This window comes from Perkinsus marinus (assembly GCF_000006405.1).
Source record: "Perkinsus marinus ATCC 50983 genomic scaffold scf_1104296955874, whole genome shotgun sequence".
Lineage (NCBI taxonomy): Eukaryota > Perkinsozoa > Perkinsida > Perkinsidae > Perkinsus > Perkinsus marinus.
In genome coordinates, this window is record NW_003207677.1 from 674,142 (window position 1) to 691,606 (window position 17,465).

The 17,465-nt window shown below is 48.1% G+C and overlaps 8 protein-coding genes across 9 annotated transcripts in view; 5 read left to right on the forward strand and 3 right to left on the reverse strand.

Annotated features, from left to right (window-relative positions):
• The window catches only part of Pmar_PMAR020589 (hypothetical protein), a gene marked incomplete at both ends in the record, with an annotated part of 900 nt that extends 257 nt beyond the window's left edge, over nucleotides 1-643 (reverse strand). Inside the window, one exon of the mRNA XM_002775564.1 lies at nucleotides 1-643. Within this exon, the coding sequence (XP_002775610.1) occupies nucleotides 1-643 (643 nt within the window).
• A 2,982-nt stretch (nucleotides 644-3,625) lies between these two features.
• On the forward strand, nucleotides 3,626-5,514 carry Pmar_PMAR020590 (Cholesterol 25-hydroxylase, putative). 2 transcript variants are annotated; one of them, XM_002775565.1, is made up of 10 exons: nucleotides 3,634-3,764; nucleotides 3,813-3,899; nucleotides 3,958-4,008; nucleotides 4,056-4,172; nucleotides 4,228-4,368; nucleotides 4,420-4,544; nucleotides 4,793-4,841; nucleotides 5,068-5,180; nucleotides 5,232-5,294; nucleotides 5,377-5,486. In XM_002775565.1, the coding sequence occupies exons 1-10, from the start codon at nucleotides 3,639-3,641 to the stop codon at nucleotides 5,483-5,485; spliced, it is 981 nt and encodes a 326-aa protein (XP_002775611.1). In that variant the 5' UTR covers nucleotides 3,634-3,638; the 3' UTR covers nucleotide 5,486. The 2 variants fall into 2 exon arrangements, with proteins under 2 accessions (XP_002775612.1, XP_002775611.1); XM_002775566.1 differs by lacking the exon at nucleotides 5,232-5,294 and having other exon boundaries at nucleotides 3,626-3,764; nucleotides 5,068-5,098; nucleotides 5,377-5,514.
• An 891-nt stretch (nucleotides 5,515-6,405) lies between these two features.
• Pmar_PMAR020591 (hypothetical protein) lies at nucleotides 6,406-7,689 on the forward strand (the record flags this gene model as incomplete). The annotated part of the gene is made up of 1 exon (XM_002775567.1): nucleotides 6,406-7,689. One exon carries the CDS (start codon nucleotides 6,406-6,408, stop codon nucleotides 7,687-7,689), a length of 1,284 nt encoding a protein of 427 aa, XP_002775613.1.
• A 659-nt stretch (nucleotides 7,690-8,348) lies between these two features.
• Nucleotides 8,349-9,811, forward strand: Pmar_PMAR020592 (hypothetical protein). Its single transcript, XM_002775568.1, has 7 exons — nucleotides 8,349-8,383; nucleotides 8,428-8,566; nucleotides 8,611-8,735; nucleotides 8,782-8,830; nucleotides 8,884-8,999; nucleotides 9,048-9,110; nucleotides 9,429-9,811. The coding sequence occupies exons 3-7, from the start codon at nucleotides 8,650-8,652 to the stop codon at nucleotides 9,454-9,456; spliced, it is 342 nt and encodes a 113-aa protein (XP_002775614.1). The 5' UTR covers nucleotides 8,349-8,383; nucleotides 8,428-8,566; nucleotides 8,611-8,649; the 3' UTR covers nucleotides 9,457-9,811.
• A 1,211-nt stretch (nucleotides 9,812-11,022) lies between these two features.
• Pmar_PMAR020593 (hypothetical protein) lies at nucleotides 11,023-11,196 on the forward strand (the record flags this gene model as incomplete). The annotated part of the gene is made up of 1 exon (XM_002775569.1): nucleotides 11,023-11,196. A coding segment is annotated over one exon (174 nt), but the record flags the coding sequence as incomplete, so codon positions are not given.
• Pmar_PMAR020594 (vacuolar amino acid transporter, putative) lies at nucleotides 11,095-12,790 on the reverse strand. Its single transcript, XM_002775570.1, has 6 exons — nucleotides 12,102-12,790; nucleotides 11,892-12,054; nucleotides 11,760-11,844; nucleotides 11,550-11,711; nucleotides 11,348-11,505; nucleotides 11,095-11,298 (listed from the first exon to the last, which is right to left on the reverse strand). Exons 1-6 carry the CDS (start codon nucleotides 12,769-12,771, stop codon nucleotides 11,202-11,204), a joined length of 1,335 nt encoding a protein of 444 aa, XP_002775616.1. The 5' UTR covers nucleotides 12,772-12,790; the 3' UTR covers nucleotides 11,095-11,201.
• Nucleotides 12,791-13,186: 396 nt separating this feature from the next.
• On the forward strand, nucleotides 13,187-13,526 carry Pmar_PMAR020595 (hypothetical protein; the record flags this gene model as incomplete). Its single annotated transcript, XM_002775571.1, has 3 exons — nucleotides 13,187-13,237; nucleotides 13,285-13,421; nucleotides 13,469-13,526. The coding sequence occupies 3 exons, from the start codon at nucleotides 13,187-13,189 to the stop codon at nucleotides 13,524-13,526; spliced, it is 246 nt and encodes an 81-aa protein (XP_002775617.1).
• A 996-nt stretch (nucleotides 13,527-14,522) lies between these two features.
• On the reverse strand, nucleotides 14,523-16,569 carry Pmar_PMAR020596 (transketolase, putative; the record flags this gene model as incomplete). The annotated part of the gene is made up of 2 exons (XM_002775572.1): nucleotides 14,523-16,470; nucleotides 16,526-16,569. 2 exons carry the CDS (start codon nucleotides 16,567-16,569, stop codon nucleotides 14,523-14,525), a joined length of 1,992 nt encoding a protein of 663 aa, XP_002775618.1.
• Nucleotides 16,570-17,465: the final 896 nt, after the last annotated feature.

Sequence of the window (17,465 nt, forward strand, 5' to 3'; positions counted from 1 at the left end):
TCAGTTTCATGAGCTCCCGAAAGTTACCCTGATTAACAGAGGTAGCTTCCTCAGAGTGACCTCGAAAAGCTACATTCTGGAAGGAGCAGAACAACAAGGCCTTGCAAACGGTCTTGATGTACATACGATTCTCCAATAAGGTACTCTCGTCGTGTTTGGCAAGAAGAGCCGAGACCGATTGTTCTTTCTCTGCAGCAGCCTTCCACGTTGCCCACCTCACCATCGCCTCCTTGTGACCGGCGCTAGCCTTATGAGCGTTCAGTTTTTCAACGCCCTTCTTGAAGTTACTGAAGCCAGAGGACACGAACGAGCCATTTGGCGGACCGAAACCGGCAGCTGCTGGTGGGTAAAAGAAACGGCAGGCGAAGCAGTATGCCTTATCGGTAGATCTGCTCCACTCGAGCCAAGGATTACCAACATACCAGTCAGCTTGGAATGGACGCCCTTGTGCGTTCGGTAAAAAGCCGGCCTTAGGTTGCAAGGGCTCACCGGACTTGGACTCAGCAATATCGGCGGGTACCTCGCCACTCGGGTTACCAGCAGGCCTAGCGCGCTTAGAGCCTTCCAAAGGCTCCTGACCTTCACGGACGCGCTTCATCATCACGGCAAAGGCAGATTGAGCAGAGCTGGATGAGGAGGACATTTCGCAAGTTTACAATGGAGTACTTTAAGTGTCAATGAACACGCACGCATGTACATTGCGCAATCTACACGCATGCGCAGTAACATTTTTTAATAAATGGTAATTTCGGAGTGAAACTTTCCAAAACGAAAAAATAAAAGAATTTAGTAGGACCCTCTGTGGTCTTAGCTCGCCCCTATCCTGCCCCCCCCTGGCGCACAGGACGAGATACGCCACTGATAGACATGTAGGGAGGACTTTTGTTCGGTCGCTCCAGTGGAATTCCAACGTTCCTACGAACAAGAAATGCTTTGAGATCCTCGTCTTCAGTTCCTCATCAAGAACCTGCAATGAGTATATGAGTATAGACTTCAATAAGGGGGTTTTGAAACTTGGAGTATTTGTCTACTGCCAGCATCGGTATGTTACACCGTATAACAACCTCGGCATCATCATCCACGAGATACGTCCATAGTGCAAAATGCACTTGTGGATTCATGTCATGGGACAGGGTTGACTGTACATGCTCTGTCTGTCATCCGGCTGGTTGTGTGAAGATAAGTCCTCCGCTCGATTACACACTTCTCCCCGACTTGCCCATGTGGTGTACCGTGTAGACCCACCAGCACTTGTCGTCGTGAGACTATGAAAGTAACTTCCTGCTTATGTGAAGGAGCCCGGAGTATCGATCCCCTACACCGACATGACATCGCTCGTGCTGATCCTGTTTCCCGGTCAGTAATGTTTTGTTGCACAGTCTAGAGCTTATTAGTGATACAGTGTAAATGTGTACTTGACGCACGCTTGTTTTTAGAGGCGCGAATATCCAATATCATCTCAGCGTAGTTCGAGAGATTAATGTGTTTTTCTTCTCATCGACACGATAATGCAAGTTAGGATGTGGTTGTGAAAATCCGTGAATCGCTTCACGACGTTCCATGTCCACTCGAGTTATTATGGTTCATTCTATCGAAAACGTGTGTTCGAGAAGTCCCCAAGGAAGATATTGTTCTCTCATATTGAAATCTTCTAATACAAGTCGTGTTCATTGACAATAGCACATCAGGAGTAGAGGCTACATATGAGGGGTAGTGTTGCAACGTGATAACTGCATCGACGATAACTGCAATAAGGTGTGATGGAGAGTTACTTACTGCAAACGAGCGGGGTCGGGAGCTGGCCCACATTCCCCTTGCAGTGTCGAGGCCTTCGTTCTTCGATCTGGGTAGAGGGGACTCGCATCGTTTACTGGCTAAGTCGTTTCGGAATAGGCTGCGACCTCGAGTTTCGGCATCTGAATGAACGAGTGGTTACCTCAGTATTGAGGGGGCGTACTATCAGCGCCGGCTCGTAGGAGTTCATCTCGCCACGTTATGGGAATTCGAGTGAATCTTGGGAAGTATCTTAGCGCGAGATATGACACGAATGAGGTGATGATAGTGTCAATACGGATCATTGTAGATTCCACCCACATAGAGACCGTGAGTGGTGTTCAAACATGTATTGAAATGATGGGAAATGTCGTGACGAGCCGGGTAGCCACCACCACCGAATGATAAGGACATAGCAAAGAGGACACTTAAATGTTCCATGACAGTTCACGAGCTCTGGTACCCTACATGATGAGGGCTGCCAGGGAAGATGCACATGACGAACTACATGTGTTGGTGACAGTATGAAAAAATTATGAGAAAATTTGAGAGAATTATTGCCGATTTCTGAACACTCCTCGCCGAATTCGTATGTAAACTTCTATGCTTCATGGAATTCCTCAGCTGAGCTGAGGAAGGCGAGCATATATTCCAACACTGGCGAGTCATGGGTAGAAGCCCTTTCTGGAATTGCTTCGAAATCTGAGGTAAGATAGTTGCTCGAGAATTGAGGAGACAGCGAGAATACAAGATTATGTTGGGCAGACGAGACATTTCCGGGAAATGCCCGAAAAGGAAATGATTTCCAGCAAGCATTTCGAAGTGTTATGTTTCTGATACCGAGGTCGTTGCCGCATATACACAAGTATGATGCCATGCCACATTTGATAGGGGTATAAGTAATAAACAATCGTCTATATGTTCATGTGCTTCCCTTGGCGCTAAGTTCTACCCTCCTGAAGTGCTGCGAGCCAGGTAACAAGTGTTTCGACAAGTGGGCCAACCACACAGGTGGCCCACCCGTAGTTTCAAGAGCTTGCAGTTGCAACTTGCAAGCCCCCACCCGGGCTAAGAATAATATTATTCTAACGTGGCAAACGGTAGAGCACCGCGCTAGTCACATGTAGGGCGCAGGTTCTACCACTGTTCCTCACAAGTAGTTCTTTATGCACATCCCCAGGTCTGAGGGATAGTCTCTTTTCGGTGGTTGTTGTTGCTGATGGTCTCACCTTTCCTCCTTGTGCTGAGGGAGAACTCGCTACGATGGGGCTACCACCTGAGAGATGATGTGAAGTTTGTGTGTTGATGAGATCTATTATCCTTATGTCGATATATCTGTGCGGTCTGCACGCATACACATCGTGAACTGTATGTGTGCAGTACTCCGCGTGCTTTTACTTTTGTACTTTTGTACGAAACGGTTTTGGTGGTGTAAAAAGGTGTCGTCGCGAAGTATTGATTCCTCGACCATTCGGAAGGATCCTTCGACGTGAGTCGATTGAGTACGCGGGCCAAGGTAGAGTGGATGATTGTGTCGCGCACAGGGAAGAATTCGGAGTAAAGATATGTAAGAAGTCGAGATGTGTTCGTTGAGTATCTAGGATCGTTCAAACTAAAGGCTCCGGGGTCGATTCTCGGAGAGGGTACTTCCGCAGATGCAAGATGGCGTACCCTTTCGAGTTGGGTTAGAACATGATGAGGTCGAAACCGTCATATCTACGGACTCGGGTACTCCACGTTTCTATTCAATAGGATATGGCAAGCACGACGTTGACAACTACTTAAAGTGTATTTGTCACTATACGTTCATTGTAAACGGCTTGTGTTGCGACTATTATACAAGTGTGTTTATAGTTCTGGTCGCAATGATGGTATCCACCACCGACTTGCCTAGTCCGCCTGAAGTTCTGTTGCAAGGTGTATGGGATGAAGTACGAGCCGTTGACCAGTGGGGAGATATGCACGTTGTGTCGCATATCATCTTTCCATCGGTAAGATAGAAATGTCGAGCCTAGGAATCGAACCTTGGGTCTCCTCAGATCTGGGCAAGTGTAGCCTTCGTTCTGGTATGTCTTTATTTCACCTTTTTCTATGATATACCTCGCATGATGAGGACGAAGATTCAAGTGAGGTTCACAAAGATGAGATTCCCTCTCCAACAGAAATTCCCCCCCTCCCATTCAGCCGTCCAAGTGGCCTACGACGAGGGATATCATTATTGCTTCGATTCCCCAGGTCCAGATAGGTTAACATGCTACGGCGACAGAGACCCTTGTTTTCAGACAACTATTTACGTCGTGATGAATGGTTTCTTATTTTACTATCTTGACACACATGTACATCTGGTGAAAGAGGCTCCCAGTCTGTTGCAGTTCACAAAGGAGCTTATGGCTTGCCTTGTGAGAAGATGCTCTCCCCCACGACGCGATGGTATCATTTGTGGTGATCTCTCAGGTTGTCGGCGATTTCTGCATTTATTGGTATCATAGGTGGATGCACGCAGTACCTTTCTTACTACGTAATGTCCACGGTGTTCATCATGGCTATCGCGCTGTGTACAGCTGGGCAGGAGGCATCCTACACCCTATGGAAGATGTGAGTTCAACTCCTCTGTGTTATACACAAGTAATGTCGGCCTGCTGGTAGATCTGCGTGGTGGCATGTAACATATGGTATCCTTGGTTGTTCCAATGTCATTGGCTAACAGTGAATGCCTTTACATTTATATGGACGCTAAACTTGATCGAAGAGCACAGTGGTCATGATGTGTGGTAAGCAGTGTTGGAGTAGGAATATATGTTCGCTTTCCTCAGCTCAGGAGTTTCCAAAGCTGATTATATGAGTTTCTTTACGAACTCGGATAGAAACGAACAGGAACTAGAAAAATTTCCAAAATTTTCTCCGGATTTTTGGGTAGTTACTAACACATGTATCTGTCCATGTGCATATGTCCTACTGGTGGTAGTCAGTGTTGTCTGCTTCGCCCCCAGTATATATTACTTGTAGTGCACCCTCTCAGGTGGGCACCCTACAACCTACTTCCGTTTAATCTCGGAGGTGGAGCTGCGGTAATAGTAGTAGTAGTAGTAGTAGTAGTAGTAGTAGTAGTAGTAGTAGTAGTAGTAGTAGTAGTAGTAGTAGTAGTAGTAGTAGTGGTAGTAGCAGTAGTAGTAGTAGTAGTAGTAGTAGTAGTAGTAGTAGTAGTAGTAGTAGTAGTAGTGGTAGTGGTGGTAGTAGTAGTAGTAGTAGTAGTAGTAGTAGTAGTAGTAGTAGTAGTAGTAGTGTCTCTCACAGGTACATGACCTTCATCATTCAACTAACACACGTAAGAATTTCTCGTTCATATTCAATGGGTGGGATATTCTGTTCAACACAGCGATACCAAGTGAGCATTCTCCATGTGGAAAGTAAGCATACAGTGTTGAAAACACTCGATGAGATAAGTTCCTCAAAAATAGGTATGTTCATGTAACCTTACTATTCGTGGTCATGCTTAGCAGCGCCATCGCCTATGAAGAGAGGTAAAAAAAGCTCAAGTTTTTATTATAAGGGTCGATGATACTAGCCCTCATTGGATGTTGTTATCATTGGTGGTTTGTTCAGATGTCTACCCTGGGCATGGGCTCGAGGCATCTGTCTTGTGACGAGCTCTCTAATCTTGATGTCTGTAGCCCTTCCGACTCCGTACCTGCATCGCAAGCATCAGGATTGATCTCAGACTTTCCCATGGTTTAGTTATCATCACTAGCATTGTAGTGTTGAGGATCCGCTATGGTCAGTCAGATGTTCTCTCACCATGACTGAGGTCCGCCCTTCCTCATCGCCGTGCGCCCATTCAAGTGACAAAGTTGAGACTAGAGTAACGTGGAAAGGAAGATCGATAAAGTTGTGGACGTGATAGCACCATCACTACTGTAGAGGAGGAGGAGGAGGAATGCGGTATCGTGTATAGGTATGACCAGCTGGAGCCTCTCAAGGGGAGCACGATTCAACAACGTGCGAAGGACTTGAGGTCTTTGGTTGGACCTCATCTGAAGTGTTCCAGGATACCCAGGAGTAACATAGGAGCGATAAGGTAAGTATATAGAGTAGTGAGGTTGGACGGCATCGTCGACGTGTATTCAGGTGGATTCTGGAATTGCAGGCATACTTGTGCGATAGAAATGCATCGGACTTTGGATATCCTAGGAGCATCTATAACCCTTCACGGTGGGAGATGTCCAGTCGTTTGGCTGCTGACATTGAGGTGAGATGCAGTGGACGAGTGGTATGTTGGTTATACACTGAGGGATTGATATGATAGTAGTCGATATCGTATAGCCAGTTCAAGGTGTGGTCATTCAAAAACGTTTTATCATAATTTTCATAACCGTATGAGTATGGTATTCATCACTCGCGCATCCTACATGTGAACTCCTATTGCAGTGTTGGGATTTATGTTCGCTTCCCTCAGCTGAGCTCAGGAGTTCTCTCACTAAGTATAGGAATTCGGGAATATGTGTGCAAGAACCGGAAATTTCCCTAGCAATTTTCATATAGTCACCAACACATGTAGTTGACCATGTGCATATCCCCCTACTGTTCTGTCGGCTCCTCGAGGTCTGTTCTGAAGTCTTTTGAATTACTATCGACATGGCTTGGCTTGGAGCTGTTATGTTGAACGTTCAGGAACTACAGTGTATTCCACCACGATCGGGGTCTATCGTGGTGCCCGCCGAGATTGATGCAAGTGATCACGTCCCCACTCATATCTTTCAAGAAGCCTCACACAATGAGGGTGTGTCCGGGCAAGAGGTTTCCGGGACGGTGACGGGCGTAGCTCTTCCGCCTTGGATGACCAGTCACATGGTGACACAGGGGATGAGTGTCACACCAAGAGAGAAGGCTAGGGGCAAGATGAAGACGAGGAACACGTGGACGGCCCTGAGGGGTACGATAACACTGGGAGCCATAGATGACGTCTCTCGAGAGGCCATGCAACAAGAAGAAGAGCAGGCTGTAGTCGTATCTCCAATCGTCGATGATGCCACCACTCAGGACGATCAGCAGCCCCCTACAGCGGCATGTGGGGGTGGGGTCGGGGTGGGTCCAAGGGTAGGAGGTAGGTTACATTACTCGCCCACGGTAGCTGGGTATCATGACCATTTCGATGATATTGGTACGGCTCAGAGTGATGCTCATCATGATGTTGGTGGGGGTAGCCGACTCCACCATGGGGCCACTCAGGAAGGCTGGCATGACCATTTGCAGTGTAGTCTGGAGCCGAAGATTAAGGACGTTCCCAAAGTGAAGTTGCACGGCTCGCCCACACAAGAGGGTTGGCACGATGATTTCGACATGGTCGTGGCGCCTAAGGTCGAGGCGATGGCGAAGGGGAAGCTGGGAGGGTCAGCGGACCAGGAGGGCTGGGTTGATCATATGCTCCTACCAGGAGTTTCAGACAGACCAGCATTCATTGACCCTGAGAAGCGACATGGTGGTAACGGCAGCACTCTGGTTGATGACCATTTCGAATCGCTGGGTGTGCCCAAGTGGGAAGACGTGCCTGGACACAGGAGGATGGGCACGCCCCTTCAGGAGGGCTGGGTTGATAGTTGGCGTTCTGAGAAGGAGCTTCGACCGTCTAAGAGGTTTTATAGCGATGCTATGGTCAAGGGCCGACGGGACCACTTTGAAACCTTTGGTACGGTCAATTCGATTCCTGTGATGAGGGGACGTCGGGTAGCTCCTGAGACTGCAATGGCTTATGATGATCACTTTATATATTCTGGTGAAGTTGCTGGTGATGGGTCTAAGCTCATCCGACGGAGGCCGTCTACACCGTTGATAGACCCGAGGTGGAAGACGGATAGAATGGATACTTCTTGGACCAGGAGCCGACGAAGGGGAAAACGCCATGTTCCTATCTTATCGTGATGTTGTATAACGATGCTATGATGTTGTTGTTGTTGTCACAATCGTATCGTGACGGGCTTGTGTTGAATGGGCTATTCTTGCTACTACGTGGAGCCTGGTTACAATTAGCGGGTTAAGGTCGTCCGAGATTGGGGTATCACCAGCATAGTTGCTTTTGGATGATCGACGTCTCTATTCTTACGTCGCCATCGGGCCGTCCTCTGGTCCTGCAACCACTCTGGGATCAACTGTTGGATTTGGAGCAGTGGAGGGACCTTCATCTGGTCTCCCACTTCCTCTTCCCAGGGGTGACACCATCGAGTCGAACTGTCAATGGTATCACCATCTCAGGTTGTCGCTACTGCTGCTTATATTGCCATCTGCACATACTACACTTTATTCTATGATATACCCAAATTCATGGAGACTAAGATTCAGGTTGGTCCGCCGCTGCCGTCGCCTACGTGTCGTGGTCGTTCTTCTTCCTCATCGCATCCTTCAGCCCTCGAGATGGCCGACCGTCGGAACCCTGCTCTTCCAGACAGTCTTCCAAGTGAGTTCTCCATGTCCAACATTGGCTTAGTTTTACTGCGGACAGTCCATCGGGTTCACGCTGATGATGAGCTTTGGTATTGCCATGACGAGCTACCACGTTAGCCTTCCGGCTGAGGCCCCAACACTATGGGAGGCCTTTAGTGACATCACAATGTCATTCGTAAGGTTACTGTCAAACTCACCTTCTACTCACGATGAGCTCAGATCATCGGTGATTCCGGCACGTACTGGTACCATCGTATGCTCCACATCCCCGTGGGTGTATCGTAACATCCACAGTGTTCATCATCAGTACTATGAACCATATAGCTGGAGCGGTGTCGTCCTTCACCCCATTGAACATGTAGGCGTGGACCACTAGCGACTATAACGATTAGTTCCTTTCAGACCTGTAGTCTGGTAGTCTACTTCTGGTATCCCATCTTCATGGGTCACCACTGGTTGACTTTGAGCATATTCGCTTTCATTTGGGTGGCCTGGCTCCTCGAAGAGCACAGTGGTCACAACACATGGTATTACTGCTCGTTGAGTGTAAGGAAATCTCACTGTGATTCGTAGGTGGTCACCGTTCAATCTGTGGCCCTTCGAACTCGGTGGAGGCGCACCTGTAGGGGTGAATTGTGATTTATCGCGGGTCGATTTTTCATGTCTATTATTCAGCTTCATGACTTACATCACTCCGAGAGAAGTCAGAAGAACTACGCCCCAATTTTGAGGCTTTGGGATCGTATCTTCGATACGGAGACCCAGCCAAATCCCAAGTTCAAACCCGGCATGTATCAATTTTCCATTCTGCTCTGAAGGCTGATTTACTATGCATATAGGTTCGTCCATGTCACGGCGCTGCTCATGATTCTCTTATGTGTTGGGATTGGATACGAAAACGAGTAGGTGGAAGAGGAGTGCGCTGTCAATTACGCGTTAGTGACAATAAGGAACCTCTTGTTGGTAGTTTTTGTACAGTTCTACGCCCAGTCGTGTGTAGTGTAGCCTGTAAACATATATATCAACGCTAAGTAGTGTGTCCAAGACTACCGCGGTCCATTTCACTTATAATGTAACCCATCTGTGATTTGTGGGTTTACTACGTTTCACTGTGTATTATTCTGGGCAGTAATATCCTGCTGATATTCAACGCATACCTCCATCTATGATGATTCCGAAGGGGTCCAGGCGGTAGAGATCTCAGGTAGTGTCATCTTCAGATACATATCGCTACCCAGAGCGTTGTGATACACCAACAACTGGAGGGTTGTTGTATGTCGCATCGTCATTATCATTGTCTTCTCTTGCCTCGATTCTGCATGCCCGTGGCTGCTGCTGCTGATGATGATGATGAAGTATATATTGAGGTTGCGGTTTGGGTTTACTGCAGCAAGCCATCGGAAAGGCCTTTTCATTGCAGACAGTCTCCTTTTTGCCAAACATGACATCGATCGCTCCGTTGGCACGTATAGGTAAAGCGCCCACCGCTTTGTACACGTGCCTCCGTTGCGGGATTATTAAACGATTATCGGTTTATGATGTTGATAGTAGCTCTATTAAGTTTAATATCACTATCATTCTCTAAGGCTTAACTCCGTAGACAACGACACTTTTGAGTTAGCACTGGGAAGACCCGTCGTCCGTTCAATAGACAAGGCTGTGTGCGATGCTGGAATCGATTCTCAAAATCGATTTTCGGAATCGTTCCTGAAGTCGTGTTCAATAAACACGATGTTGAAAGTTGAAAATCTTCCAGAATCAATTCCGACTGGCGTTCACTAGACACGATTTTCAAAATCGATTCCAGCAAGGATTCCAGAATGAACAAATGAAATACGTGAGAAATGGGGTTCCCCAAGATGGAACCTGAGTTCACCAACAACACACTTTCAGTTCTACTTGCAGGATAATCCTGCCTGAGAGTCTCTTTAAGAGCGCTACCAGGGTTGGATTCCGTATGTAAAACTCGATCCTGGGAGCGGTCTTGAAACTCAGGGAGGTCTGCTGAACACTCCAACTATTTATTCATCAGAAACTTCGTACTCCTCAGGCGAGCGCATTCGTGCGCCAAGATACTCCCATAGAAACTGCAATTTCGACCGTGCGCTGTTTAGGAGACTTCAATATCGCACTAGGGGCATCATTTTCATTTCACCATGGAAAGCATAGCTCAGACCCGGGAGAGGCGCATATCCCAACTCCTCGAGCTGATCGATGAGGGCAGTAAACAGATGGTGCCTAAACTTCGTGGACCCTGTTTTTTAACACTGTATTTATTGACATTCTTGAATATTGTACTTGTCGTTAGTAACCAAATGACATGACTGTCGCCGGCTGTCAGATAAATAGCTTGTGCTTAGTGAATACACTTACCAAGTTCCGATAAATTTGCATATTACGTATTTATTGAGTAGAAATAAGATCGGAATATGACTAGATTATACCAAGCAACTGAAAAAGGCAAGAACACACTAACTACGAGAAAAAGAGACGGATAGCTGAGGTCTACGATGGAAAATACTGAAGATGGAGTATGTTGATCGTCTTACATGGATCTATCATCTGTTATAGTCATCCCCTTGAGCGACTTGCCTATGACGATGCACAACACGAACATCTGCCAGTATACACTCTATGCTGATTCCTGTGGGATCTTTTCAGGGACGGTAATACACAGGGGCTCTGCTAAAACTCCTCCATCGACAAGATGTAATTATAAATGGGTAGAATTGACGCTTACGGGCCGTAGTATACGGAATTCGAATCCGTAGTACACGGAATCGACAGCACTGTTCATGATAGTTCTACTGGCAGTTTCTTCCCTGGCAATCCATAATAACAACATCAACACAGAAAGATGAGCCAAAGAAACCCAGTCGTAGGGCATTCGCCGATTCAGTAAGGGGAAAGTGTGCATTTAAGACCCCTGAAAGGGCCGCACGATACGAACGTCGAAATAATCTCCATATTGCCGCAGTCACGAAGTGAGCTAATCAAGCCTTCTGACTCGCAAAAATATTCACCGTGGCGGCCGTCCATAAGAGTACAGTGAGTGAGAGGGCGATTGCTGGGATGACCATGCGACTTGACCTATGAGCCAAAAACTTACATACCCGAAGGCCTTGACAAAAGGGCTTACCTTCTACAGAGGTTCCGTTCGACGACGACTCCCTTTCGAGCGAGCATATCATCCTCAGCCCGGCAGCATGCGATGTAGACAAACGCCGGTATAGTTATCATCAATGGTGTAGCCATGTAAGCCGAAACGTAACCGATGAATGAGCCAACGTCAGGGACCTATCAAGAGATGTGTGGTGACACGAATGGTGACAGGTTCGCACCCAGATCGCTGTGATAAGGCAGATAGTGAGGACGACCGTGTTGAACAATATCCGCACTCCTGCGTGTTTGGCTAGATGGCACCGGTCTATGGCGTGAAAGAATGAGCTAGTAATCGGGAACAAATTGAGGGGACACGCGAATATAAGTGTCAGAGAGACTGCCTAAGAAGACAAACCATGGGAGGAAAACCAGTGAGACACGTCACTTACAACTCGGCATGCATTTACAGCCACATCATCTAGGGGGTAACTCTGAAGAAAATTTGAGGTGGTTGCCTGGCCAAAAGTTAGGTATCTACATATAGACGTGATGGGGAAAGGAGGGTCGGTGAGGAGGCTCACACTGCTGATAGGAGGGTAGCATAGCATAGAAAGAGACCGAGGGCCGCCCATCCGCATACAGCAGTTAGTCGTTGTCGTGTTGGTTTGTGGAGCTCAGAGGTGATGCACACTGCGTTTACTTGGTTCATGTAGGCGAACGTGCCCATAGACAAGGCATGCATCACTGAGATAGATGAACATCGTGTACGCATCAGTCTTGTTGTGATTTACCTTGGCGCCAGTTGAAGCCGAGAGGCGTCATGTTATTTGGTCGGTCCGTGTCTAACTCTGACCATGGTATTTTGCACAAGGCGAGGACAGCAGTAGATAGCATGACCCAGATGCTGAAGGATCCAACTGCCCTCAAGGAGGAGATCTCGCTGCCCACAGAGAGAGGCAATACGACGATGTAAACGATGCTGACCAGGGCTAGAGTACGGCTGAGGGAAATCTGGAGCCACGCTTGAAGGACAGATGGAATGAAGTCGCCGAGGAAAATGAGGTAAGTGACAATAGCGGCTCCTTGGTACACCGTCATAAAAGCGTCGAAGGCTGGTAGTCTATAGTTGCCTCTGTCAAGATTGCCTTTACTGTTCGCCAGACTCCACGCGAGAATACCACCATAGGTTTTCTGGCCAGATATGCTCACGGCTTGGCCGAGGATCGCATCACTGATGGCTGTGATGAGCCCTGCGACCATCAATATAAAGATACCAAGATAGAGGCCAACGTCCTTAGCGGCCGAGGGCAAAGCCAAGACGCCGCTGCCGATCGAAGCAGTGAATAGCAGAGTACTACACGAGAAGGGGGAGCCAGCGTCGAAGAAGCCGGGTGGACCACGTGCGGCTGGGGTTAGGTCCGGTAGTCTACCAGGCGATAGAAGGGGCGTCGCTATGGCCATTCAGCTCGTTAAGAAGCCTATGTGAGGGTGATTGGCAAGGGCTAGTTGGCTAGTTGGCGGTGGAGATGGAGACCGTGACCTGTCCCTGTCCAACAGGTGTGTACAGTAGAAGGAAGTCCCGAGTGGAGAATGATAGGTGCTATGAGGATATGTGATACGCGATAACTTCGTTTCGAGGATCGCCTCTAAGTTCTGAATAAGTTAACAATGCGGTTTCTAAGATTCGTAGTTACTGTGACGCTCTTTCGATTAAGGCGCGTTCCTTATCGATGATCTGGGCGTGCGCGGAGATTTCGATCTTGCGTGAATTTGCGACATTATGGGCTGTAAGAGCACTTTGCGTGTTGGTGTTATCGTAATGGTGCTGCCAACACTCGCTCGTCGAATGGCGGTCTCGACCCGTCCACCTTGTCGCATGGTTCTTAGTAGGGGCTATAAGACTGAGAATCCTCTGTACAAGGACGATGTGAGAAAATATGCAACCAACACGACTGCAATTGATTTATCGTTCAGGAGCCCTTCGCCAAAACCTGTCACACTTTCGACTACACTAGAGAGGGGACGGAAAAGAACGGCCTCGGCTACTACTGCTTGATGGGTCTCTGGGCCAGCATCTTCATTTGGGATAGCCTTTACACTGGAGCTACCATGTAAGCCAGATACGCCAGATTTACGGTATGCGATTTCTTCTCCTCAGGCCGACTGGTGTCCATCGTTACGTTTGGGGGCCATATTTCCCTACGGCGTGGTTTTAAGAAAGCCCGCAGGAAATAATTCTTCACAGCCAATCGCGAGGGCGTTGGCAAATGACAACAATCGATAAGAGGTCAATTTTGGCGTATCATGTAGAGAGAGACACATTATCATTTTGAAAGCTACTACTTGTGTTATCAACTATAACTTCGAGCGCCGCTTTGATCAAGGCGGTTCCTGTAGTAGTGGTGCTCTCAACAACACCTTCAGCAACCCCTGCTATCACTTCCTTTAATGCTGGACAAGAGACCAGTGCTGTATCGTGTCACAGTCCAACACTGGTCTGGTCTCAGTCACCGCGCAGAATGCCGCGGTAGTGATGTTGCTCATAACCGTTCAATATCGAAGCGTTATGTGACACATGCAGGTTAGAAGATTGAATTTTGCGCGGTGTTGGAAGAATATGTCATGGTCGACTTCGTGTGTGCGTGATAATACGAAGATTCTGAGGGAACTTAAGAAATTTTTTTTTGATTCATGTACTCTAACTTGGAGAGTGCGGAGTGCTAGGAGGTGTAAATGCACGAGCTAAGAATGCCCACAAGGTATACGATGGTTCTCCAAATGGTGCGAGTTGGGCGATTAACAGGAGCAATAGCGGTGATTGTGGTGGCGATATGAAAGCTTGTGTAGTCATTAGTCCCCCGGACTGTATTTCTTCTCTTTCGAGTGCGTTGGACAGGGCCTTTGGTATTGACCGAGATACCATTCTTATTATCATCTGGCAGCCTTGTCGTTTGGAGTAGCCCAACCCATTACTCTTCGACACCCACAACGAAAGATGCAAATTACGTGCAACACAAGACAGTTAAGATTTTTCTTCTTTGCGTGTCGTAGATCTGGATGTGTCATCAACAACATCGCGTTACTAGCGGGTTGACGATAAAGGAACATCGTTAACATCAGCACAGACTATAAATAGTAACTACTAGAAATTGAAATAATACCCTAGTATTAACAACATGCCACAACGGCATAATCATAGCCAAGCAGCTCCCTTAAGCGGCAAGCTTCTTAGCCCTCTCACAAATGTTCTCAGCAGTAAAGCCAAACTTGGCCTTCACATCCTTAGCGGGACCAGAGGCACCAAACGTAGTCATTGCAATCCACTCATCAGCGTACCTCTCGAATCCGAGGGGACTGGCGGCTTCAACCATCAACCTCTTGACACCCTCAGGGAAGACAACCTTCTTGTAATCATCAATTTGCTTCTCGAAAAGATCCCAAGAGGGCATAGACACAACACGAGCATCAACGCCCTGTTCAGTTAGCAGCTTTTTAGCCTCCACAGACTGGAGAACCTCAGTGCCACTGGCGATGATAATGACCTTCTTGTCACCCTTGCCAGAGAAATCATCAATAATATAAGCACCCTTCATAGCACCCTCAGGAGAGGAATGGTCGAAGGTGGGAAGTCCGGAACGACTAAGAATGAGAGTAGTAGGGCCTTCCTTGTTGTTCAAGTAGGCCATATAGGCACCGACGGTTTCGCGGCCATCACATGGTCTGATAGTGCTCATGTTAGGGGTAGCACGCAACAAGGGGAGCATCTCAATAGGCTGATGAGTAGGACCATCCTCACCGAGATCGATGGAGTCATGGGTCATGACATAGAGGACCTGTTGTTTCGAGAGGCATGAGAGTCTGACAGCACCCCAGCAGTAGCCTATGAAGTTGACGAAGGTGGCTCCGAATGGAAGGAAGCCACCATAAGCGTGCATACCATTCAAGATAGCAGCCATACCGTGCTCGCGAATACCGAACTCCATGTAGCGGTTCTGCATGGCACCCTTCTGCATGACGGGGAATTTGCCCATATTGGTCATGTTGGAGGCAGTCAGATCAGCTGACCCTCCAACGATCTCAGGGAGGCGCTCCATGAGAGCAGCAAGCACCTCGCCACTGGTGACACGAGTGGCCTTCGCCTTGTCACCAGGCCGATACTTGGGAATGCACTCGTCCAAATCAATGGGTAGTTCTCCCTTGAAGCGTCTGACGAGCTCAGCATATTCAGCAGGGTAAGCCTCGGCAAACTTAGCGAGAAGATCGTCCCACTCCTTGTTGGCCTTCTCACCGCGAGCAAGGGCGCTCTGGTAGAGACTGCGGACCTCAGCGGGGATCTCGAAGTGCTTCTCAGGGTCGAAGCCAAACTCCCTCTTCACATTGGCGAGATCGTCGTCACCCAAGGGAGACCCATGGACTTTGGACGTGCCCTGCTTGGCCGAGCCATAACCAATGGTGGTATGGACCTTGATGATAGTAGGCTTGTCAGTGCACTTCTTGGCCTCCTCAATCTTGGCGAGGATGTCAGAGAGATCAGTATCACCCTTAGCGACCTCAAGGACCTGCCACTGCATACCTTCGAACCTCTTAGTGATATCCTCAGTGAAGGCAATGTCCGTGTTACCATCAATGGTGATATGGTTATCATCATAGAGCAGGATGAGGTGACCAAGGCCATAGTGACCAGCAAGAGCACAGGCCTCGGAACTGATACCCTCCTCGAGGCAACCGTCACCACAGATAGTATAGGTGTAGTTGTTGAAGATCTCATACCCCTCACGGTTATAAGTAGCAGCAAGGTTAGCTTGAGCAATAGCAAGACCAACAGCGTTGGAGATGCCCTGACCAAGAGGGCCAGTAGTGACCTCCACGCCTTCCAAGAGCTCTCGCTCAGGATGGCCAGCAGTCCTAGAACCCAACTGACGGAAGTTCTTCAGCTGCTCCATATCGACATCCTTGTAACCCGCAAGATGCATAAGCACATACTGCAAGGCGCAGGCGTGGCCGTTGGAGAGGACGAAGCGATCCCTGTTCCACCACTGAGGATTGGCAGCGTTGTATTTCATAGCGTGGGCATAAAGGGCATGACCCATAGGGGCACAGCCCATAGGGGCACCAGGATGACCAGACTTGGCCTTCTGGACCATCTCTGCTGCGGTGCATCTGACAAGCACATCGATAAATTTTTGAAGGAAAACGCTTTGGAGTGAGGACTTACCGGATGGTGTTAATAGAAAGTTGATCCAAATCGCTGCCAGACATTGTTTTTCTCAATTTCGCTGCTGAGTGGCCTTGTGTAAAGGTTGCTGGTAAAGTGAAGCTAAAGGCTTAAAGCGTCCCCTCTACTGTGTTAGCTATGCTTATGGCGCAGATAGTAATAAATTACCGCGAGTGTGGTATTATAGTTGACTTCTATAAAAGGGGGTACAGAGCATCCTGCGAAATCTCTAATGCAAGTGTGGTTGCGTGAGGCAGACTTTCACCCTTACGTTGATGGTTGTGTGATTCGGGGCAGAACTATGAGATTGTTTCGAGGCTCGTTTCATACGACTTGTTCGTCATAGTACTCAACACCAATTCGAACATGGTGTGGTACTTTAATAAAGAGAGTTAGCAATCGGACCATTGATTTCTTCAGTGAGAACAGCCTTGAAAGTCACTACCAGCGATAATCGTAGTGAAACCAACAACAAAATTCAACACCCAAGAGTCAGGCTCTGAATGTCCATGAACACGGGGAAGCTAGCTTCACCATCAAAGTGGGCTATGAAGCCACTAGAGGCCTCTTACAATAGTAACACCAACAATAGTACTGGCCCTATAACCTAGGAGGCCTTTCAAGGAAGAAGCGTCTCCTTATAATTTAGGAGGCAAAGAAGCGTGAGGAAGGAGGCTGGGGAACTCACGTAAAATCTTCAAGGAAGGGGCTAGGAAGCTGCACCTTATAACACTTAGGAGCCGTTCCTCAAGGTCCTGAGCGAAATAACCTTAGGAGCGCAAGGTTGGTCGGACTCACAGGGGTGGATTCAGTGAAGCTCGACGAGACCAGTCCTGGGATCGCTCTCGAAGATCAACCGATCCCAGAGTCAGTCTTAGGGGTGGTCCACTGAGCAGATTTTTGCTTCGATCAATCCCGGGATCGATCGTGAGTATCAATG